Source organism: Ostrea edulis, chromosome 3 (genome assembly GCF_947568905.1).
Source record: "Ostrea edulis chromosome 3, xbOstEdul1.1, whole genome shotgun sequence".
Lineage (NCBI taxonomy): Eukaryota > Metazoa > Mollusca > Bivalvia > Ostreida > Ostreidae > Ostrea > Ostrea edulis.
The window spans coordinates 39,219,658-39,245,028 of NC_079166.1; the positions used below are offsets into that span (position 1 = coordinate 39,219,658).

Here is a 25,371-nt window from a genome sequence, read left to right on the forward strand (position 1 = left end):
GTATGAAGCAGATGTGGAGGAGTATATTAAACGTTGTGTCTTTTATTTCGAGTTACAGGGATATATAGAATTGATTGATTGATTGATTGTATCTTGCTTAACGTCTCGTTCGAGAATTTTTCACTCATATGGAGACGTCACCAAGATCGATGAAGGGCTTCAAATTAAGGTCTATGCTCGGCTCTTACGGCCATTGAACAGTGAGGGTTCTTTAGCGTGCCACACCTACTGCGCCACGGGTCATCCGTTTTTAAGGTCATCTCCGAGGACCCGTGACATTCACACCTGATGCCGAGCGTTTGGCGATGGAACTGTAACTGCCTGTTTAACGACTTAGGTCTTAGGGATTCGAACCCCGGCCTTCCGCATGCGGGGCGAACGATCTAACCTCTCGGCCACCGCGGCGGTTATATAGAATTGACACATGAATAAAAACTATTATTGTTAATAGATGAAACGTTGTCAATATATCTAAATGTCGAGTTGCAGGCCACAGCAAGATATATTTCCTGTCATGTAGAAACTTTTGAATAAACTCTGCTCATAAGAATATAAAAACGGGTCAGCTAACAAAGTAGCACAATTTGTGTCCATGGGAATTCCAACAGACTGTTGGACGACCCTTTCACCAAAAGACTATACGAAGATATTGTCAATGAGGAACTCCAGTATATTTTTTATTTCACCTTCAGAGTACGTGTGCGTGGAATGAGAGTGGTTTTTAAGAACTTAATTTTTGGGATGACTGATCACTAAATTTGAATATTTCCTTTTGTCATTTTTGTTGAAGAAACAACTGTCTATGATATCAAAAAAATCTAGTATTTAATTTATCGCGAGGAATCGTTATGTAAAGTGTTGAAAAGTCATGCGTTTTGATGTTGTTAGTTTGAGAAACGTTTTTTGATTTCAAATTTACTAAATGCTCTTTAGAATGTTTTTTAGAATCCCTACTTGATTTACGCCACTTATGGCATATACTATCGAAAATTTAAAATTCTGATTTTCCTTTCAAATTCATCAGACATTGTTCCTTGGTTTCTCTCATTTCTCTTCTTAAACTATCAAATAACTTCATTTACACTCCAAATTCATCACTTGTAATATGGCCTCTTTCCCCCTTCTTCACTATTCTACAACCAAATAACGCCTTGACACTATGTGCACATATCAAATGACTACTTTTAAATAAAAACAAATGTAAAACATATAATTTTCTTCAAATATCAAAATACCCCCAAGTTTATCACCTTTGGTGTGATCCATTCTTCATCCTCCCTTATTATTTGCAATGACCCTTCGGACCGCCCGTCGTTTCTGCCATGGCATCACATGAAGTAAGACTAAAAACCCTAACACTGTACTATTAATACACGTATATTCTTAAACAATCTGTAATGCGAATGTTTGAAAATGAGACCAATAGACTTTTGATTAAATGAACATCCAACAGGATGAATTTAAAATGTGCCAAAAAGATTCATAACGTCCTAAATGGTGTTTTATGGTCAATTTGCATCATCTAATTTCAACATTGCCGGAGTAGCGTTGTGCGTAACACACTAGCTTTTCACTGATGGGACTCGAGTTTGATACCCGTTATCGGCAGTTGTTGTTTGTGAGTGGTACCCACTGGTGGTCGCCAGTTCGGACACGTGGGTTTCCTCCGACTACTCCGGTCTCCTCCGGCAAAATGACCCCATAGCGCCAACATCTTTGCAGGTCGGTATATAACTAGTATATAGCTAATGGTCATTGTTGTTGATATGTCTGACAGTAAAAATTAAAGATTATTATTATAACATTTACGGTACGTGTATTAGCTCGTAAAGAATGTTGGAAGCAGCATACAGATGAATGTTTAGACATCTTCCCTCTCCCCCACCTTCATAGATAAATTACCACTTTTGCAGTGTTTCATCATTTAACTGCTTTTATCTCTAATGAAATGTATTTTCTCTACTAAATTATTAATTAATACAATAATCAATTAAATCCTTTGATTGTGACAAATCTACCGTTACTAACACCTACAGGTTCCTGCCTGAAGTCCTTGTGTTCAAAAGGAACTTTTGAGTGTCAGAGAATTCTGGAATGCATAGATGAGGACCGGAAGTGCGATGGAGAACCGGACTGCCAGGACAAAACGGATGAAAAATACTGTAAGTAACCCCAACTGTTGATTTATCACCTCATTTACGTCGGTAGCTTACATTTCTATGTAAGTAGAACAAAGTATTTAACGGTGTTACAAAGAGCACATCACGTCATGCGAATAATTCTTAAAAGAGGCGGATGCTGTGTCGTGTACATCGCCTATCGACGTTGTGTGATTTGGTAAGGCTGAATGAAAATTGTCTTTTCATACCAAGTAATAATGTCTTACTCTTAATTTGTGAGATTGACCCGCGTTTGTTATTTTCACGTTAGATTGGGGGGGGGGGGTATGCAACTATCTAGAAATTCTTAGTAGTTTGGGTACCAAAATGTTGACCCTGTGACCTTGACCTCGGAGTTTGACCTACTCTTAAAACATTGACATTCGTCATAACTTCTAAATAGTAAATTTATATCAGAGCTTTCATATTACACATGAGCATTTCTTGTGACAAGATCTTTCTACTGGTACCAATATATTTGTCCTTGTGACATTGGCCATCTTTAGAATTGGCCATTATCGGGGGCATTTGTGGTGTAGAAACACCAGAAACTCTGAGTGTTGCAAGGCGCTAGGATAGATGAGACTGATCTGGTATGTAATGCGCCATCGGCACCGCAATGGCGGGCAGTGACGTGAAGAAAATATGGCGGCGCCAATAAATGAGGTCAAAAAATGAATGAGCATCATAGATAATGATCACATGATTGATATAATCACATGTTAATGAATCTGCAGGTGATAAAGCACAGGACAGCTACTGGAATAATAAATATCGAAAACGAGACGACGCTGATTTTGACAAGCTGAACATATCATGCGGTACGTAAAATGAAGACATTATAACTTAGCTATTAATCTCTCTCTCTCTCTCTCTCTCTCTCTCTCTCTCTCTCTCTCATTTTTATTTTGTGTTGAGCTTTAACCATTGTTTGTTTAATGTGACGTGTCAGGGTATAGAAATGCTGATTGTATGTTTGGGTATTACTAATTAGCCGGATACACCTGCGCCTTCTGATATAATTGAATGGAGAACGTTTGCGTATGTTTAAATGTAATTCGCTGTTGCAAATCATTTCAGATCAGTCACGGTAGCTCGGTGGTAGAACATTCGCTTCGTAACCTGGAGGTCTAGAGTTCAAGCCCCGCTCGTACCATGGCCGCATCAAACCTAATACGTAAATATAGGTAGTAACTGTTCCTTCGCCAAACGCTCGGCATATAGAAGGGAGAACCACGGGTCTTTCGGATGTGACCTTTAAAATGCAGGTCCCGCGTTGTGGAGGAGGTCGGCACGTTAAAAAACCTCAGAATCAGAACGCTAAACGTTTAATTTTGTGACACTTCACCTAGAGCTGGTGATATCTGAGTATGATTCAAAAATTCTCGACGGCATGTAAAACAACCAACCAAATCATTTCAACCAATCAAATTGTTCTTCCGGTTTAAGTATTGACGCCTCATAGAAACAAAAATGACGGCAAATCTAACGGCGGGCTAGCCGAATATTGTACCCCTCGGGTAGTTGAAGCATATTATTGGACGAATATCAAACATTAAAACGGTCTACTTGAACCTTGGTGGATTACATGTACTTTGTATATTCTGGTTGCATGACTGGAAAAAGAGTATAATTTGAATAATAATTCAAACGTGTCCTTTTTCATTTGCACCATCTGTACTTATATCAACTTCAGAAAAGGATATCAGCATATTTATTCACATACTTGTATATACGATTTTCTTTGGAGTTAATTTGTTCTTACTACGTAAAAGTACTACGAACGTAGAAAATATGAGAAACCGCGTTTCTTCACATAAGATAAATATTTGAAACACTTTTTGATACATATTTAAACGAACTGAAAAGAGGATAAATCCACTTAATATTTCCTTTCTTCATAAAAGGATATTTCACCTTTATGTACTTATTGGAAAGTCACAATTGATCTTTATTATCAATCACAAATAAAAAAAAAATCATGTAATTTCTTTTGCAGTGTTTAAAACAGTACCTGCGGGTTGTATTTGTAAGGGGATGACTATGATGTTTTGCAGTGGAAGTCATTTAACTCACATTCCACCTGAAATTCCAGACAAAATTACATTGCTGTAAGTTGAAAAAGTATTCACATTACTCATTCCGAAATTCATGAGTGTTGCCGCTGGACAGATACTAGGGTTATGACGTTTTGAAGTGACTTTGGATGTATGGAAGCAGTGTAGTGCATTTCAGTTTTAAAATATAGTATAAATTTGAATTTGCAGTCTCCCGAAAAACCACAATGACCATTACGATACTTGTTTTTTAAGGTTGTGATTTATCAGTATTCATCATCGTTACGTATTCACTCATTACTAAGTCTGTCGCACAATCATTAAAATTAATTCATCCTAAAACCTTCATTTCCTTTTTTCGTTTGTAATAATTACAACAAAAAGAATATTGATTTCGATCGTAACTTATTTGGAAACAAATTCGAGAAAGTCATATTCGTTCGCGTAAACGGATCTTGTTTACCATTGGTAATCCCCAATACAGCGGTCATTGCTCTTTAAAGGACCAGTAATCGTTCTCAAGAATGTACTGTAAACTTGCTCATACAGCAATCGCCGCGTCATTGGCATTAAACTAGCGACAGAAGGCAGCACCAGAGAGGAAAGAAGAATCATGCACGATTAGAACCTTCACGTATTTTTATATGAAATCTTTGAACATATGTTTGCTGTGTGACAGAACAATGAAATATTTGCAATCGATTTCGTCCGTATCTTGTAATCGGACGTCCGACACGAATCATTTCTATAATCTGCCGTTGTTTTTTATCCATCATGTCATTTGAAGTGCCGGTTTTCAAGTAATCTTTAAAGCAAGGTTATTTTTAAGCCCATGTTGATTAGTTGATACGCAATACATATATTCCCAGAATGGAAAAGTGTACAAATGTGGATTCCTAATCGAGGAAAATCTAGAAAAATTCTAACATTCTTGATGTCACATCTTTCGTTCATCAGTATATATATATATATATATATATTAGGGTTGTCAACGAATAACCGGTTACTCGAGTACTCGTCGGAAGGTCCGAGTATCGATTACTAAAATCAGTAACCGCGTACTTGAAAAAAAAAGTTTATTTCTTGTATTTTTTGTTTTGTTTCACTCATTCTATTTTCGCAGATCATCGTACGTTAACGTTATCTCAAGTACCGTTCTCTCAATTACCTACAATGTATACATGTAGCCTGAATTAAAGGCCTGTCCTGTTTTGACAACAATCATTATAGTTATTAGCACCTCTGTCCGTGGCAGCACATCGCTTTGTTTATATCCAGGGGCATACCATGATTTGAATTCAACTTAAATACAGTTCAAATTAATTCAATACAAGAAAGCGTGGACTCGTACAATTGTTAGTTGCAAAAATGCCTCCGTCCTCTAAAGTATGGAAATATTTTAAACGGACCAGCAATTCAAAATCTATAAAATGTCAACTCTGCGAGGTTGAATTAACGTTCACAGGAGGTACAACAAATATGCTGAATCATTTGCGCATAAAACATGGTGATATTGAAGGAACTCCAGAGAAACAACCGTCTGTGGTTAATTTTCTAAATTCTCCGCGTACAAGAAATCTATCAGGCAAACAATCGGAAGACATAACACAGGCAATTGTTGACATGGTTCTGGATTATATGCCGCTGCGAATAGTCGAAGGGAAGGGATTTCAGAGGCTAATGTCGACCGTGTTGTCTAACTATAAAATACCATCCAGAAACACGATTAAGGCAAGAATTGAAAAGACCTACGACGAACGGAAGGCTACTTTGCAATCGGAACTTGATAAAGTTGATACTGTCTGCCTAACAACAGATACATGGACATCACATGCAACAAAAATTATATAGAACTATATACGTTTAATACTTTAATGTTACCAAAGCTGGACTAACTAAAACAGAATGTTTATTTTAATAATCATGTACATTTCTATTCATTAAAAAAATTATCTTTTTTCTTTGCACTCTTATTTAACGTCGGGATCGAGATCCCGAAATTACGTATACATAAACAGCAGGATGATGGATATAGTCTGTGTTATTAAGTAGTATCAACTATGTTTAATATTTTGAATGTTCTCTTGAATGACGACCGAGTACTCGATCGGAAAGACAACCGAGTAACCGGTTACTAATTTTTGATCAATTTGACAACCCTAATATATATATATATATATATATATATATATATATATATATATATATATAGCACGATTTTTTCCCAAGCGTGTAAGTGACCAAGATGTCGAAGTCCTAATGTATTAAAAAGTGTGACAAGAAATAAACCTGGGTTGGATAAAAATCACAACAGTTTTGTAACACTCAGTAGTCATTTTCAACGTGATTTACCTTTCTAAGAAAAAATCATTTCATTAATTAAGTATTTTTTAATGATAATTACAAAGTGATTCGGAACTGGCAATGATCCGGAACTGGGCAAAAGACTATATATATATATATATATATATATATATATATATATGATCAATTTAGATTTAGATAACCACTTTAGGTCCAAATTGATCCGTATGACTCTACCCCAATAAGCATGTCTATGGTCTTTGAATCACATCGACAATTCAACTTTACTTGAAGAATTGTGAGCTAATAAATGACCAAGCAGTAGAGGATCAAGGATTTTCCGAAAGGATGGACATAGAATAGGATGGAATGAACTTGGAACGCAAGATTTGAATGTTATTGAAATAATCCTTCCAGGAAGGTTCGAGTACTTGCCTGCCTCCAGAGTTTTTCTTACTAAAAATAAAGCAAAATTGTGAAATTCTGCGCATTTCTTATTTATACTTATAGTTCCTTTGGGACTTGGCCCAAAAACATTTTAGTTTTAAGTTACGGGAAGCAAAATGATGAATTCGAAGCAATATTTCATCGCTACATGTATATACAGGTTCTTGAGCTTGCCATCTGAACATATTGGTTTAAAAGAAGCAAAATGGTGCGGTCTAATTAGTATTTTAAAGATAGAATAGTTGTATTCTAACGTGAAAGAATACATCTGTGTATTTCAAATGGGTGTGGTTAGGGACAGGCTCCCTCCAATTCCGCTACTATTAAGAACCACTTAAGTAAAAAGTATACTGAATACATATCTATCTTAGCTTACATTGTGTGATGCACTGTTTGGGGTAATTGTAACTTTGTCAAGTAAAGTTTGAACGACTAGAGATTCAAATATTTAGCGAAATGATAAAACTGTCTTGCTGAACAGCGCTAAAGACGTAAAATGTGAATTCCATCAAAATAAGTGCAAATGCAATATTAATCTTGATCTTAGAACACTTTAAGCATCGAATTAATAATGATACGTATTACTTTTACAGAGATTTGAGCAACAACGCAATTGAAGTGTTATCAGATTACGACATCGACTTTTTCTTTCTAACTCAACTGTAAGTGTTAATAATCTAAACCAAACACAAAATGACCACGTATTTCACATTTCATCCTCGTTAAAAAAATTATGTGATAACTAACTTTTTGGGTGAATTAAATGCATTTTCTAATACTTGTACATACTCCTCTGTTAATTTTCAATTACAGAAACGTCCAACATAACAAGCTGACAACGATCGAGAATGCTACATTTGATAGTTATCCAAACCTTAAAAAACTGTAAGTTTAATTTACACGTAAAGATGTATAAACGTCTTATGATACATGTATACAATAACTGGATTACACAGAACAGAAGAATGGTTGGTGGATTCCGTTTGTTTATAGTTGATATTATTTTGTGATATACATACACACACACACACACACACACACACACACACACACATATATATATATATATATATATATATGTATGAATGTATATGACTTATAAAAAAATGGAGGTCCTGTTTTCACGGTAGACATTGACATGGAATCCACACTGCTATTGATCCAAGCGCCATGTGGTAGTTCTTTTAAAGATGATGATGTCTACACTTCAGTGAAAGTTCCCGGATGAGACGTAAAACATTAAACAAACGAATCAAATTTCTTATTTTTTTCAGAAATTTGAACTCTAACAGCATTGCGCTGATAAAGGAAAACGCCTTTCCCGAGCTCAACCACATAGAGGAACTGTACGTGCATTATACTAGTTAATCCATAAAGAATCCTTCAGTTTAGTCTGTCTACTAATGTTCCTAATAGTATTACTTATGAACACATGGGTGCGACATAGCAAACCGAAAGTGTAAAAGATGTGAAACGTAAATTCATAAATTTTGAACATTTACTTGCAAGATTAAGTTTTACAGAGGACGTATTAATGACTTTGAGATTTTTACCCCTTGAAAAGCGTGTTGGTTCATAACAAACTTTCGTTTGTCCTGTGAGGATCCGGGTTAGAATAGGTCCTCAGTACCCCTTGCTTGTCGTAAGAGACAACTAAATGGGGTGGTCCTTCGGGTGAAACCGTAAAAACCAAGACCCCGTGTTACAGCAGGTGTTACAGCAGGTGTCGCTTGATAAAGATCCCCCTGACAAAAGGCCATAAGCGTCGAGCATAGGCCTAAATTTTGCAGCGCGTCATTGGCAATGATGACTTCTCCACATGAGTGAAAAATTCTCCAGAGAAAACAATGGTAGTTATAATGATATACAATGTAGTTTGCCAATACAACTTATAATTGAGTCAAATGCTGTCTGACGTGTTTCATACCGATTGTTAGACCATTCTTGGCAACTCCGTTTACCTGATCAGGGTATAGGGCTCACGACAGGTGTAACCGGTTGACAGGGGATGCTTACTCCTCCTAGGCACATGATCTCACCTCTGGTGTGTTCAGGGGTCCGTGTTTGCCCAACTAACTATTTTGTATATCTATTTTGTATTGCTTATAGGAGTTTTGAGATTAATCACTGTTTGTTATCTTCACTTTTCATACAATCAATCAATATATTTTGTTTAAAAAGTCTTCGGTTCTCGCTTCTTTTTCTTTCATTTCTGACTTCACTAAAACCTTATAATTTGTTGGTATAAAGCTTTCTCTCTTTCAGTGATTAGGTCGAATCTATCTGTTGTCATTATAGTTCTGTGTGTTATTTCAGACAGGCTACATTCAGCATTCGATTGAAGGGTATTTGAAAATTTGTATTCGATTCGTGCCCTTTGGATATTCGTCGTTAAGAAATGATCACTTAACCCGACGGATATTGTGTCTTATTGGGCTAATTTTCTTCTCTCTGTAGTCAATAGCTGATCATGACGAATCTGTGATTATTATAGGTTTATTATTTGCTTCTCTTCAAAAATATTTCAAGACTTGCACATATGCTCTATACAGAAAATTTGCTGGGTTAAAATCAATATTTATGTCACCAGAAATATACCTTTCACAATCAGCTCTCAGGGATTGAAAACTGTATTTGAATGACTCCAACACTTCTAGTCTAGCAGATTTCATCTTGTTTCGGGTTTGTTCGAAGTCAGACTATATTGATAAATATTGATAATTGTATGAGAGGTGAAGATAACGAACAGTGATTAATCTCATAACTCCTATAAGCAATACAAAATAGAGAGTAGACCCTTTGATATAACAGAGGTGCGATCAGGTGCCTAGGAAGAGTAAGCATCCCCTGTCAACTGATCACACCTACCGTGAGCCCTATATCTTGATCAGGTAAACGGAGTTAACTGTAGTCAAAATCAGTGTACCAAGAACGGACTAACAATCAATATGAAACACGTCAGACAACATTTGACCCAATGATATGTTGGTATGGCAAACTAGATCATTATAACGACCATAGCATTTGCGAAATGCTGATTTTAAACAAGACGGTTTGAACCCCTGAACCCTCAACTTGTTGGTCAGTAACCTGCTTTGATTTAAAAACTATCCATAAGCAGAACAAGCTCTTGCGTATCAAATCAGTTAAGATATATAAACACCATATGCAGCTGATAATGGAATATTGCTACATAAATATGTGAAGTTGACGATGGAGAAGCTGAAATCATCCCGTTTGTCATAAAGTTGAGTTGTTAGTGTGCCGTTTGTCTACTTATATATTACTTTTATATTACCTCCATGCTGTTGGGGTCTGTGGCCACGAATATAAGTACTTATTCTGTATATATCTATTTGACAAACGCCCTTCCTGTTCTGCTGAGATCTCTCTGGAGGAATGCAGTAACCATCTATTTGTTTCTCCGTCTAACACCGATTGGTTTCGGTGACACCTGATCACTGCTTGTTTGGATTTGGCTTCTAGTATTCGAAATGCAGATACTCTTGGCAACAGGGAGTAGACAAAATGCATTTCTTTTGTAAGAAACTTTCAAAATGTGTATCATCTTCATCTTTTTCCAACCAAGGTTTGACTTCTAAGTCTTCAAAGGAATTTAAAAAAAGATTTGTTTCGTAAAGGGCATAGTACTTTGATACTCCTAAAATAAATAATATTTGTTCTGGACTTTGTGGTCGATGATACAGATATATAGTATTGTTCGTAAATGGCACCACGATTAGTTATTGGTTCATGCTAACTATATGAAGCAAATAGATATGAAGAAATTGGCACAGTTCTTAAATAATTTAAAAGAATAAATCCAAAATAATCACATAAAAATCAACGATCAGTTCCTGCTAGTGCTTTCGCCTTACGGCTCTTCAGGGATATTGCCTCGAATGTTTCACAGTTTTATGATATATATATATATATATATATATATATATATATTATATATTCGATATGCAAGAGCTTGTTCTGGGTATAGTCAGTTTTTAAATCGAGGTAAGCTACTGACAAACAAGTTGATGGTACAGGGATTTCAACAGTCTCGATTGAAGTCAGCATTTCGCAAATTCTATGGTCGTTATAACGATCTAGTTCGTCAATACAACCTCGCATTGGGTCAAATGCTGTCTGACGTGTTTCATACCGATTGTTAAGCCGTTCTTGGCACACTGATTTGACTGCGGATGGCTCCGTTTACCTGATCAGGATATGGGGCTCACGGCGGGTGTGACCGGTCAACAGGGGATGCTTACTCCTCCTAGGCACCTGATTCCACCTATGGTGTGTCCAGGGGTCCGTGTTTGCCCAACTATCTATTTTGTATTGCTTGTAGGAGCTATGAGATTGATCACTGTTCGTTATCTTCACCTTGCATATATATTCGAGCTTTGTCTTTCTTGACTTTTATTATATATATATATATATCCAATAATAAAAGTCAAGAAAGACAAAGCTCGAATAACATTTCAGTGTTAGCGCTTTCGGCTTTAATGCCTCCTCGGACAGTTATAAAACTTTTATTTTATAACTGTCTGAAGAGAAATTAAAGCTGAAAGCGCTAACACTGAAATGTTATTCGAGTATCAGTGATGGTAAAATGGAGATATATAGGTTTTCCGTGTGTTCATTAAAATTATGGGACCGGTGCCTTCTCTGTGCATTAAAACATGAAACATTTCGTTTACTTAAATGTATATATGTATTTGTCGAGAATTTTTCTGGTATGGTTTGGAGTTTATAGCATTCTTTCCCAAGCCCAGTACAACTATTCACTTTCATGTTGCTTATAAGGACATCAACCCTCTCGTTAAAACTTTCTTGGTCTTTCGAACTTTCGTGCTGTGGTTAGAGTTTGCTCAGTGAATGGAAGGTTAAGGATCCCTACCTTGGCCGCTTCAAACCGAAGACGCTAAAATGCTCCTTCGCCAAATGCTCGTCAACATTCAGGTTTATTTTAATGATACCGTAAAACTGCAGGCGTTGGAACGATAAAGAACCTTCACTGTTACGGTTTTAAGTGATATTGTACACGTATCTACACCTGGAGGACTCTCAATAAGTGTGAAATTAAATCGCAAAGGGACGTCAAAGAAACAAACAATGAAACAGAACGTTTTTGGAATTTTTGGATGACTTTTGAGTGCAGCGAAAAATCGTTTGGGGTGACTTTCCTTCATCTATTTGCAATATTTTAGATTCACAAAGAAAGCCACAGTGTTGTTTGATGGACAAAAAAAGTAGCAACTGAGTGCACACATCCTTCGAATTTATAAGTTATGGGTGTCTTTCGACAGTAGCGGAATTTATATATCACCAGCTCAGAGTTCTAATACTAGTTGGGGGTCAGTAAACATTGTTGGATACTGGACGTAGCTTAAGGATACGGAAGGTAAACCTGTTTGTAGCTGGTGTTGGTCTGTGGTTACATTGACGGACAGTGAGAAGGCTGAGGAAGACTTATGAATTTTCTGATTTAAGAATGTCTTGATTAAATATCAATCTTAGGAAACAAAACAAACCATCTGCCAATATTTATTTGTTTTTCGTCCCTTCGAGATACTGAGACGCTAATATAGCTGTAGGTGAAGTGAAACAAGGATCAATGCTTAGCGTTCAGGTTCTTTAACGTGCCGACGCCTGCCGCATCTGATTTTTCTTAAATATCCACGATTCGCACTCCAAAATGCCGAGCATTTGGCGAAGTAGCAATCACTACCCATGTTTTTGTCTTATGTTTGACACGGCCATGACACGAGTGGGTCTTGAACCCACGACCTCCCGGTTACGAAGCGGATACTCAACCAATGAATTATCTCGACCAGTCAACCTGTGAAAAAAGCAAGGAGAATCTATGAGAAATGAAATAAAATTCATATGTTTTTGTGTCACTTGCTAAGAAACATATTGCGAATCTGATTTCATTTTTTATCTATTATCCTTGCTCGCCCGGAATGGTACTTGTATGTTAATAAAATGATGCGATAGGACCAAACATCATCATATTGATTGTAGAAATGTGATAATAGGTTTTCAATATCTTAAAATATATTTTCTTGGCGTTGTAATAAGGGATATATCATAAATAATTCATATTTGTTATGAAGAATTTAAAAAAAAAATAGCAAAAGAAATTAATATTAATTATGTTTCTACTGTAAATTCTTTCTTGTATTTTGTAGAAAGATAGAAAACAATCTTCTTACTATCTTAAATCAGCAAATGTTTTCAAACCTGAAGCGAACGAAACGTTTGTAAGTATGTTGTATACATTTTATCTTTATTCTGCGTGCAACTTTGCCTACATGTACATTGTTTGTATACATATCAGCAACGACAGTGTTTGTACAATTAGAGCTTATTTTTCTCGCTGAAAATGCTTTGTGATCAAATTTAATATTTTGTTCTGGAACACATCTACATGTACTAGTAAATAGTTATCATCGGAACACGAAATTCCACTCTCTGCTCGTGTTCCCAAATTGTGACATCATTTAAAATATGCATTACCTTCCGTGTCACTGTCCAACGGATTAAGGAAAGTGTTCTACTTATGTTTTGTCTTCTAAATATAAATGTTCAGTATAATTTCTGAATACTGAAATCAATATTCACTGGGTATTAAAATACTATAATGATAAGGTTTTCGTCCAACCCGATCCCACTTTTTTACTGGGGTTTAACCTCGCATGGTAACAAATACGCAGTTTTGGTGCAAATAACATTTTTTAAAAAACAATCAGTTTTTGCAGTAGGTGCTTTTAGAAAAATACATTATCAGGTATATTGAATTTGGACAAAAAATTGTGTTCACTACAGTAAATTCTCATTAAAATGCAAACACGTTGATTTGAAAATATTAGTTAATAAGATTAAATGTTGCACGTTCATAAAATTTTGTAAAGACGACCACGTTTCAGATTTATGATAAATGCCAGTAATAGTACCTATACAGTGGTACAGCACTTATGAAAAAAAGTCGTTTTTATTTCAGGTATCTTGGCTTCAATAAGATTAGACATATAGACACAGACGCATTTAAAGATCTGTCTGAGTTAGAAGTATTGTAAGTATATTGTGGACTTGTGAATTAGATCTAGATTTTGCTTTGTGGGTTATAGGATATGGGTTCGATTTCGAGCTACAACATACATAAATTGTTACAAGCACTCAGTTTTACAAGTGACAGTTACAGTTATAATGGTTAATACTTTGAAAACTAAGATTCGTATGTGATATATGTAGCATGATAAAGAAACGCCACTGGATTGGACCACGTGAATAGCATATAGGTCTGAATAAGAGGTATGCGAGGAAAACGATTGTTTGTGACGAAAGTAAATTCACGATTCGTTATCTATGTCATAACATATGTCTTGTTTCCAACCTACTGAAGACTGCTATTTTATCTATATATGAGCGAATATTTTGAAATACTTCATCGTTTGCGAATTTTTGTCATCCGACAAAAGACAGTTCCAAATTATTCGATATACAATATCCTACAAGAGATGTTAAACAACAAACAACCAACAAGTTAGGTTATTGATTTATGATGAGAATTGAGAAGAGGTATCAATATTTGTGATCCCGTGGGGATCCGGGTTAGAATAGGTCCTCAGTACCCCTTGCTTGTCGTAAGAGGCGACTAAATGGGACGGTCCTTCGGATGAGACCGCAAAAACCCTGGCCCCGTGTCACAGCAGGTGTGGCACGATAAAGATCCCTCCCTGCTCATTGGCCTTAAGCGCCGAGCTTAGACCTACATTTTGCAGCCCTTCACCGGCAGTGGTGACGTCTCCATATGAGTGAAATATTCTCGAGAGGGACGTTAAACAATATTCAATCAATCAATATTTGTGAAATCAGTCCAACCACATTAGCTCGAACTCGATGGGCCGATAAAAATTTCGAGATATCAGAGGGTTCGAGATATTTAGATTGAATGCATACAGAATGCATAAAAACATAGTTTGGATTTCCAAGTTTCATAACCGAATTACCTTATTCTTTTGCAGGTCTCTTATGTCAAATAGACTAACATCAATCAAAGAGCACTTCTTTCACCATTTAAAAAATCTAATGATTTTGTGAGTATATATATCTTAAGATATCAACATTTTTCCTGCTTTGTAAAGTTCTGTTGGTAACTTAGAAGCTTTCTGAATCTGTGTTTTTAAACCAATGTGTGAACCAACACGCTTAAGAAAACGTCTTCAATTGATTTATAGATACATCGATGATAATGGATTATTTAAAATAGAGGACCATGCGTTTGCCCCGCTTTCGTCTCTACATACCTTGTAAGTATGATTTAACATTCATCTTGACCTTTAGGTCTAGGTGACGGATGAAAAGATGCATCCATGCCTCTTCGTTGTTATCCTTATTGCAATACAAGTATTACAAAGTCATAGCTAAGCCCAGTGTTTCTAATACATTAATAAACATTGGAGTTCGATCTACTGTATTCACATAAATCAGTTCACATGAAGAAATATATAATCGCGACATTGCTGATAGCTGCCCCATAAAACAAAGCAAAAAAAGTTAATTTAATATTCCTACTCTAGAAGATAGTCACTATAAGAGATCATTCATCTAGCCAACTAGTAAAACTAAGAAACAAAGAAAAAAATATGAGATTGATCACTGTTCGTTATCTTCACCTTTCATATAAGGTATTTAACCTATAATGACGAAATGTTTTATTAGTAAAAGGAATAAATTTACCCTATGGAATGTAATTTATTGCTGTCTGACGTGTTTCATACCGATTGTTAAGCCGTTCTTGGCACACTGATTTTGACTACGGATAACTCCGTTTACCTGATCATGATATAGGGCTCACGGCGGGTGTGACCGGTCGACAGGGGATACTTACTCCTCCTAGGCACCTGATCCCACCTTTGGTGTGTCCAGGGGTCCGTGTTTGCCTAACTATCGATTTTGTATTGCTTGTAGGAGTTATGAGACTGATCACTGTTCCTCATTTTCACCTTTCATTTCCATGATGTCTCAATGAAACAAAAGCAGTGGGGAAAATGTTTCACCTTTCATGTAGATTATGATATATTTCAACGATAATGTTTGAGCATCATATTAAATTTACACATTGCTCCCCTTTTTTTTGGAATTTATAACAATCAAATTAAGCGAAAAATGTATATCACTCATGCATTATTTGTTTTTTGTATAAGTGTACTTAAGTCAATAGGAATAACAAGTTAGGACACATTTAATTAAAAGTACATCGTCAAGATACTATACACATGTACTTGAAGTCTCATAGCAGCCCGCACTGCTTGACAATCCAGACAAGCCGAAAACTTGCTTTTGATGACGATGGATTTCTCGCTACACTGTCAAACACCGCATGACGTCAACTATTTCTGTAAAGCAGATAGATTGTATTAACTGACGTAAGTAAAGAAATTTTTGAATATAAAACACACAGAAATTCACTATCTTCCGCCCCTGTCCAGGATTGAACTCGGGACCTGCGGAACCAAACTTCCCAGCATCATGTGGCCAGTGCACTAATTAGCTCGACTATCTAGTAAATTTCGATTACATTGAACTTCTTGCTACACTGTCACGGGCTGTACTTGACACATGTTTTTTTGAAATGTTTTTTTCCATGCTGATTTCTATAAGCATGAGTGAAAATTAATGTGTAGCTACAATTTTGCACTACTTTGATTCAGACCTACGTTCAAAGCCTTATCATTTTTATGTATGCACACTAATGTACTCTTCCCCACATTTTATATTAGATCTAAAAGATCATATTTCGAAGTTAAAAGAACGAATGACATGCATTTATATTAATTTATCAGAAACCTTGACATGCTATTATTATCTATAAAATTTCACGAAGAAATGTGTGGGTCACCATATAAAATCTTTTGAAATGTAATTTCTTTCTGATTTTCAATTGCGTCAGGCCATTCGTTTACATATTTTCAAATTGGAGAACATGCAATTATGTACCTTTAAAATTGTACTCAATTATTTAAGCAATATTCTGACATTTTGAACAATTCATTGCAGCTGTAAAACTCCTTTAATTTGATTACATCTTTGTCATTATACATGAAGTACCTTATACAGAAATTTCATTTATAGGTACATAAACATTGAATTTTTCAATTTCAGAGGACTGTCTAAAAATAAGATAATTTCCATTTCCCCCAATGTTTTCCAGGGATTGAAGAATCTAACCCATTTGTAAGTTTTTCCCCAATCTTTCTAAAAAGAGACATCAGTCGGAAATTTTGTATAAATTCGCTTAATTTATTCAAATGTTTCTCTTTCTTTAAAGTTACTGAAGTATATAGGTTACATATAGACAAATTTAATGTCCCACAGAATAAAAATCATATAGCTTTGCTATCAATCTCAACACCACGAGGTATTCTAGTTTGCTTAACATGCAATGCAATACAGATTGGAGACACTCCGAGGCTGTCACTGAACTTTGAGATAAAGTGTTACATGTATTAGATTAGATTGCTCATTATTATTCTGTTTATTAATCCATCATAACAATAAATGTTCCATTTTCTTTTATTCTACAGAAATTTGATGTACAACAGCATCGTGACCGTGTCGCCGACTGCTATGGTACATTTGACTAGCCTGATATCGCTGTATGTTTGCTTAGTACTTTTATATGGTGTAACAGCAAATATGTACACATATCAATGATGGATGCTACTCCGATATAAGAAATCCTTCATTGATAGGAAGTACATGTATTATGAAATCTTTATTTCATGTTTAGCATGTAGTCGATCTAAATAAGAGGAGTTTTCATAATGACAAACAAAGTGAATAAACAGACGAATAAGGGTAAGAGAATTTGCACAAGAAATAATAAAATTTACCAATATGTTAAAACCTTTCTTTTGGAAGCACCATATTCACGTAGTTTGACGAAAAATAACCATATATATATGTATGGGTTTGATTTTGTCAATGAAAATATATCTTCCTTTATTATGATTCAGTTTTGTACAACTAAAACAACGAGCATGGCATGATTTTTTAAATATTCATGGAAATACATTATGTATCTTCAGTAAATAGTTCTGTCTACAGATTTATGTAAGGTTGTTGATTAAGTGTCATTCTAGTACTACTGTTCATGCTCTTCGCCATTACGATGTCAGCAAGGTAATTAAGAAGTAATCGGATAGCATGGGAGGACATATTTCCCAGGTTTGCAAATCAATTATCGAACATAGTAATCCAGTCAGTTCGTGGTTTCGTTCGTTAACCATCTTAGCCAACACAGAAAGTGTGATACGGCGCGAACAAACTTCTATAATAGGTATCCCGCCAATGGTTTGAGTAGAAACAATTTTGGGAACCGATCTTATTTACATTTTATAAAGCAAAGGAGAAAAATGAATAAAATATTCAATACTTCGTTTATATTTTATGTCTGTAAAGGAAAACATCATCGACGACCAAAATTGTATCGATTATAAAACGTAAATAATACATTGTTATCTTTATTATTGTACCCAAGTAAACTTGAGCATTTGTGCCTACGAATTATGCTTCTTAGTGAACACTTGATATTATTGATGAAAAAATGAAAACATAGCGAATACGTTTATTCCCAGTCTGAGATTAGACTAATAAATGGAAAAATATGTGCAAAATTTTCCCAATATATTGATCTCCGAAATACGTTAATTAATGGTAGCTTTCTAGATCTCCGCCAGCAAATACATTTATGCCACGGGGAGTTAAACTTTGATATACCATAATGAAAATTGACAGTTCAAAGAGGCATTTTATACCCTTTTCAGGAAACAGAAGAAAGCAAACAAATAAACGCCGTTCTTATTTTTTCTCCTTCTAAGGTTCAAGGGCATTGGAACACACGCTGAATTTAACATGAAATGTTTCATATAAAAACATATACAGACATTAGAACAACTATACAATACGCAATAATGATACTGGTCGCGATAGTTAAGTAGTAGAAAGGTTGTCTTCATGAGCAAGGGATCTTCACTTCATGGCCGAGTCAAACCTAAGACGTAAACATAGGTAGTGATTTCAACTCCGCCTAGCGCCCGGTATTTAAAAGTGAGAATCACGGGTCTTTCGAATCGGAGGTCGCATGTCACGGCAAGTTTTGACACGTTAAAGAACCCTCACTGCTACGGCCCTGAGAACTAAGCAGAGAACTTCACCTTCAACTGTTGATATCTCAATATGAGTACAAAATTCTCGTAGAGACCGTTGTAAAACAAACAAATATAAATCCTAATATCTAACCACTGCTCTTATATGATTTACTCATTGAAATTAGTTTAATAGTTCATTCATCAGCTCAGCAAGGAAGCATTCAGTTTTGTAAAATGTGCAATGACATTCTAATAATTGTAAAATAATCATACAAGGTGCGATGGCATTCTTTCAATTAAAACGGTTGATTGTAAGTGACAAACCACTGCGGTCCAATCTTATTTCCGTTATGTCCGTCTTGCGATTGATCTTGATGTCCAGCAATTAAAGAGTAAATCGATTATCTAAGGACTAAAGTCTTTTGTACAGTGTTAAGGGGATAGAAATCAAGGGAACCGGGCGGGATAATTTGCGTATTCTGCAGTAATTACCCCCTGCTTCCGTATTGTGAAAATTTCGTACTCCATAATGTGTTTCTAATATCAATATAACTTGTGGGTTTTTTTTTTTATCAAACTGACAGGTCGTGTAAACATCATCAGTTCTGCTAGAAGCATATATCTCGTGTTTATTGTATTTTATCTATCTAAACGTTAAATACAATTGATAAGACATAGTTACCAACAGCAACACTTTCATGAATCTAGATACAATTATCTTTTGTACTATGTTTCCAGAGATCTGAGGAATAATGCCTTTAAAAGCCTTCACAAAGAGACTTTAAGAGGTCTACAAGAACTCCGTTTTGTGTAAGTATTTTAGCATTATGATAGAACATGTTCCCCACCACGAATAATAGTCTTGCCTATACCATATCACTTCGCGTACCCCAAGTCCAAGCTTGGGTGACTAGGCCATTGTATTTATAATGATCAAATCAATAATTATCTATTATTGGAAGTAATCAAGGAGAGGGCGTCATGCTCTATGAATATGGATGGTGTTTCCACTTACATTTGATTAACAGAATTGGCATGAAACATGAAATATTATAATAAAACACCGTACAACACTTGTAAATGTTTGGGTGGACAACATGCACAGAAGATCGGATATACTGATAGAGCGGTAAAAATCCGTACTCGAATTATATTTAGGATATCTGTTTTGTTCGTTTTCTCTTGACGTCTCTGTTATGTCCCATCACTAACACTTCATTAAAATAGCGTAAAATGAGCACTCGCTATCTCGGTTTCAGGATTCGTTCACAAAGCGACACATCTAGAAATTGAAATGAATTTAAAAGAGACAGTGACAGGTTTATTGCTCTACCAGTATGATTTTGATCACTCGGGTCACCCAAACATTCTCGTTTATTCAAGGTCATTTTTCAGAAACAGTATCTAGAACGTGCAAGGGTGTTTTTTATAGCATGCCCGAAAACGAATCCTCACTAATGTCCAAAAAGACTACTATTTGTAAATCCTTGACTTTAATCCATTTAAAAAGGCATGACGCAGTCTTGAAATACATGTATGGATGAATATATTTTGAATATGTAAAAAAAGATTACTCTTAAAACTATATATTATGTACCCTTATCTAGCTGTTAAGGTAGTTCCATCCTCAATATAGTTTAATTTAATTAATAACCAAAGAAAATGGATATGTTACCACCCTTTTAAAGATGTCAGACATAAAAAACAGAAGTATACATCAACATCAGAAAATCACACATTTTCGTTAAACAGAATAATACAAATAGATAAAAACTTGTTGAAAAGACAAAATTTAGATATCAACAGGTTTTTTTTTTTAAAAAAAACCCTGCTAATTCATAAATATGTATAGATTAAAAGTACATATTAGGGAAACCAATGTATAATAGACATCCACTAGAGGAAATTCAAACATAGGAGTTATTGCCCTTGACAACATTTTTAAAATCATAAATGATTAATTATCTATGGAAAATATAAACTTTTTCAGTATTATTAGTTTGCCAGATATTTTATTATATTCAGTGAATAACATTCCTCAGAAAGATATATTTCTGTCATGTGCAAAGTTTAATTTATTAAGATTTTTGCAAAAACCTATGACATCACATGAGGATCGATCGACCTTAAATACAGGTAAACTTCCTTTGAGGGTACTAACTATCAAACCCAGTCAGTACAAAATTGCACCAATCAAGATAAATTCTGATGATCTCGATTAAGGATAAAAATACAAAAGGGTTATGATAAGTTAAACAGAAGCCACAAAGAATTTGATTAATTAAACATTTATCTTGCCACTCAAATTGGTCCCTCGCTTTACTTGGGCATCAAATCTCTTGGTACTCGAAAAAAGTTTACCAACATATACTTGGTATGTCAATGTCCATATACAGGAGGTTTCCTGACTAAACGTTTGTCTGTCGCTGTAAGACCGATGGAATCGGTTAAGTCCGAGGATCTTGTAACGCTCATACATTGGAAACGATTAAGTCAAAGGATCTGTAACGGTCATACGTTTTCTAGATATTTTCCACTTAACTTGAGGGGAAAATGGTTTTCAGTTTGCAAAGTAGATAGAAATGCTAAGGTGGGTTTTCCTAGAATGCATCTCTGCATTAATTGTGTCTAGCAATGGTAGTTTTCCAAAGGTTTATGGACACGTTAAATTGTATGTGACGTGTGATGCAGTGCATAGTGATTCTTAGTTACACCACTCTGTCCAAGCATCGTACCCTTATTACCTTAATGTCGAGGGGAAAATATTGGAAACATAGGATATTGTATGTACTGCCTACTTCTAGAATTATTAAATTCCTTTATTGTCCAACAGGAGAAAATAGTATTCGGTAATACGGTACTGGTTGGAATTTAAAAAAAAAACCCACATGTTCAGTCTTATAAATATTCTATTGCATTTTCGATATATCTATTTCAGGTATTTTGACGAGTTTTACATGTGTTCCTATGTACCAAGCCACGTACATTGTCAACCATTTGGTGATGGAATATCAAGTAGATACAACTTGCTGGAGAACGGATTTCTTCGCATTATGGTGTGGCTCGTCGCCATCTGTGCATGTTTTGGTAACCTTTTGGTCCTGCTGGGTAGAAGCTTGTTACGTGAAGACAACCAGGTGCATTCTTTTTACATAAAAAATCTATCTTTCGCCGACATGATAATGGGGATTTACTTGATCATTATTGGGTATCATGATCAGAAATTCAGAGGAAATTACCTGATTGAGGATGAAGGATGGCGTTCTAGTGTTACATGCGACACATGTGGTATTCTCAGTACACTTAGTAATGAGGCATCTGTGTTGACTTTGACCTTGATAACCCTTGACCGTTATATAAGCATAACTCTGCCTTTATTCCGTAGACGGAAGAGCTTTAAATTCGCTCTAATAAACGTTTGTACAATTTGGATTATCTCGCTTTCCTTGTCAGTTATTCCTGTGTTTATCCCGGAATTCTTTGGAAACTATTTCTACAAGGATAATGCAGTGTGTGTTCCTTTTCATCTCCACAGACCCTGGGCTAAAGGCTGGCAGTACTCAGTGTTTTTATTTCTTGGACTGAATATGGCAGCATTCACTTTCATTTGCTTTGCCTATGTCACTATGTTCATAGCAATAAAGCGATCTACAAAGACGGTGCGTTCTCAATTTGAGAAGAAAGAAAGGACTCTCATGAAACGTTTCTTTTTTATAATATTGACCGACTTTCTGTGTTGGATGCCAATCATCATTATAAAATTCATAGCCATTTCAGGTAAGTTATGCTTAAAAACTGTTATTCACTGCTTTCAACTGTGTTGTTTGATGTATTAAAATCAATTATGAACAATTTCAGGATACGAAATTAATCAGGATACCTATGCTTGGTTGATCATTTTCGTAATGCCTATAAATAGCGCCATCAATCCTCTTCTTTATACTCTAACAACGAAACTATTTAAAGAAAAAGTTATGCCGAAATTGTGTTGTGGATTTAAGATCGTCCGCCAGGAACCCATCCTTAAAGAGACTTCCTCCTCTTCTTCCTCGGGCAGTGGACGGAGGAACCGAGGTTCAGTAAAGAGTTCGTTAGAAAAAGACCTTTGTGAGGTCGGGGCCAACACATTACGTGTCAGCACACGAAAACACAAGGGGAAATTTGATTCGGTAATTCATTTGCATATATGTTGATTATATTTGAAAAATAGTTGCATATTCAACTGAACAAAAGTGTTGCATGACCATTGAACATACATGATTGCCTTGAGAGAAGATTGTGCTAATAAAATATATACTTCAGTTTCCTTCACGACCTTTGATATTAGGTATTTGTGAATATCGAAAAGTTCTATATTATAATCCATATGTTCATCTTCATGATTTCTTTTCAGACAAGTAATGTAGATCCAAGCCGCAGTGGTAACTACCTCAGATTCAAGACAAGGAACGGGCTAGGAAATACCTATAATGGCGGTTCTGGTGGAGTTTGTGTCAAAGAAACTATGTACATTCCACGTAACGAATCAACCGCGATATAAAACACCCGTAAGTCATCGACAGAAATGTAAAGGAAACTTGTGCACATGACATTAAAAAAGCAACTGGCATAAAACAGAAATCGTGTACATCCCGCATAGAGAATCTGCTACGGTTTAAAGAAACAAGGTACATTCCATACAGGCAACCTGATACGGTATAAAGAAAGTTGAAAAAAACACGTACATTCCATATAGACAATCTGCTGTAGTATAACGAAATCATGTACATTCCAAATACACAACCTGCTATAGTATAACGAAACCATGTACATTCCAAATAGACAAAATGATACAGCGTAAAAAAGCATGTACATTCCACATACGCAACCTGTTGTAAAGAAGTAATGTACATTCCAAAAAGAAGCAGTTCCAGTGTAACAACCCGTGTACATTCAAAATAAATAACCTACTACAGTGTAAAACAAAAACATGTACATTTCACATAGAGTGAAAACGACTATGTACATTCCAGATTGAAATTCAGCTACAGTGAAAAGCAAAACCATGTACATTTCACATAGTGTGAAAACGACTATGTACATTCCAGATAGAAATTCAGCTGAAATGTAAAACAAAACCATGTATATTTCACATGGAGTGAAAGCGACGACAGTATGTATATTCCAGGCAGACAGAGATTGAGAATCAACTGCTATGTAAATGAACCACATCAATTCAAAAAACACAAATCTGCTACTTTGGTAGTATCATGCTCATTTTCCTTGATCAGAAGAAATGAAATTTTTGATTATCATGTTTTTCGTGTATTTAGCATTTTAACATCGGTATTAGTAATGCTATTATAACATAAGTTTAGAAAAAAATATCCATCATGAATATCGTTGTATTATATTCTGAGGTACTACAATAAATGTTATATATTTTCCATTAAAATGAAATATTAGAATTGATTACTTTCTATATAAATATATATATCCAGGTCAAGCATTGCATTTTGTATTGAAATATCAACATTCTGCTATTCCAGATATACACACACACTCACGCACCCCCTCTCTCTCTCTCTCTCTCTCTCTCTCTCTCTCTCTCTCTCTCCGTTAGACATCATTCTTATCAAGACTATCGTTTTTGCAAAAAATGTACGAATTTAGATTGAAAAAGCAGAATGTTTACCCTTAAGATGACTTTCCATTGTCGCTAGAATGTGAGTATACTGACGTATTGAAATTTGAATGTCCTCGGTGCAGCTTAACAATGAAAAAATTGTCGCACCAGCTCATGAAATAAAAAGTATTTTTCTTTTGGAAAGAGACGAAATTCAAATCTTTACTTTCGATGTTTTAAGCGCCATTAAATGTACGATTAACAGCCGCGGTGGTCTAGAGGTAGAACGTTCACCCCGGATACGGATAGTCGGGGTTCGAATCCCGGCCGCGACAGACCTAAGTCGTTAAAACAGGTAGTGATAGTTCCATCGCCAAACGCTCGGCATCAGGTGTGAATGTTACAGGTCCTCGGAGATGACCTCAAAAAGGATGTCCCGTGTCACAGTAGGTGTGGAACGCAAAAGAACCCTCACTGCTCAATGACCATAAGCGCCGACCATAGGCTTAAATTTGAAGCCCTTTACCGGTCTTGGTGACGTCTCCATTTGAGTGAAAAATTCTCGAGAGAGACGTTAAATAAGATACAATCAATCAACATGTACATCTAATTTCCAGTACTTTGAACCTCTCTTATTGTTTGAA

General features: G+C 35.6%; 1 protein-coding gene across 1 annotated transcript in view; it reads left to right on the forward strand.

The window, feature by feature from the left end:
* Positions 1-24,567, forward strand: part of LOC125676508 (relaxin receptor 1-like) — an 80,971-nt gene extending 56,404 nt beyond the window's left edge. The window contains exons 2-17 of the mRNA XM_048914364.2: positions 2,037-2,162; positions 2,897-2,980; positions 4,159-4,270; positions 7,561-7,629; positions 7,781-7,852; positions 8,242-8,313; positions 13,159-13,230; positions 13,971-14,042; positions 14,995-15,066; positions 15,208-15,279; positions 17,135-17,206; positions 17,557-17,628; positions 19,861-19,932; positions 22,061-22,899; positions 22,981-23,291; positions 23,516-24,567. Coding sequence (XP_048770321.2) covers positions 2,037-2,162; positions 2,897-2,980; positions 4,159-4,270; positions 7,561-7,629; positions 7,781-7,852; positions 8,242-8,313; positions 13,159-13,230; positions 13,971-14,042; positions 14,995-15,066; positions 15,208-15,279; positions 17,135-17,206; positions 17,557-17,628; positions 19,861-19,932; positions 22,061-22,899; positions 22,981-23,291; positions 23,516-23,662 — 2,336 coding nt within the window. The 3' untranslated portion in view covers positions 23,663-24,567. The remainder of the gene's footprint in view (positions 1-2,036; positions 2,163-2,896; positions 2,981-4,158; positions 4,271-7,560; positions 7,630-7,780; positions 7,853-8,241; positions 8,314-13,158; positions 13,231-13,970; positions 14,043-14,994; positions 15,067-15,207; positions 15,280-17,134; positions 17,207-17,556; positions 17,629-19,860; positions 19,933-22,060; positions 22,900-22,980; positions 23,292-23,515) is intronic.
* The last annotated feature ends 804 nt before the right edge of the window (positions 24,568-25,371 follow it).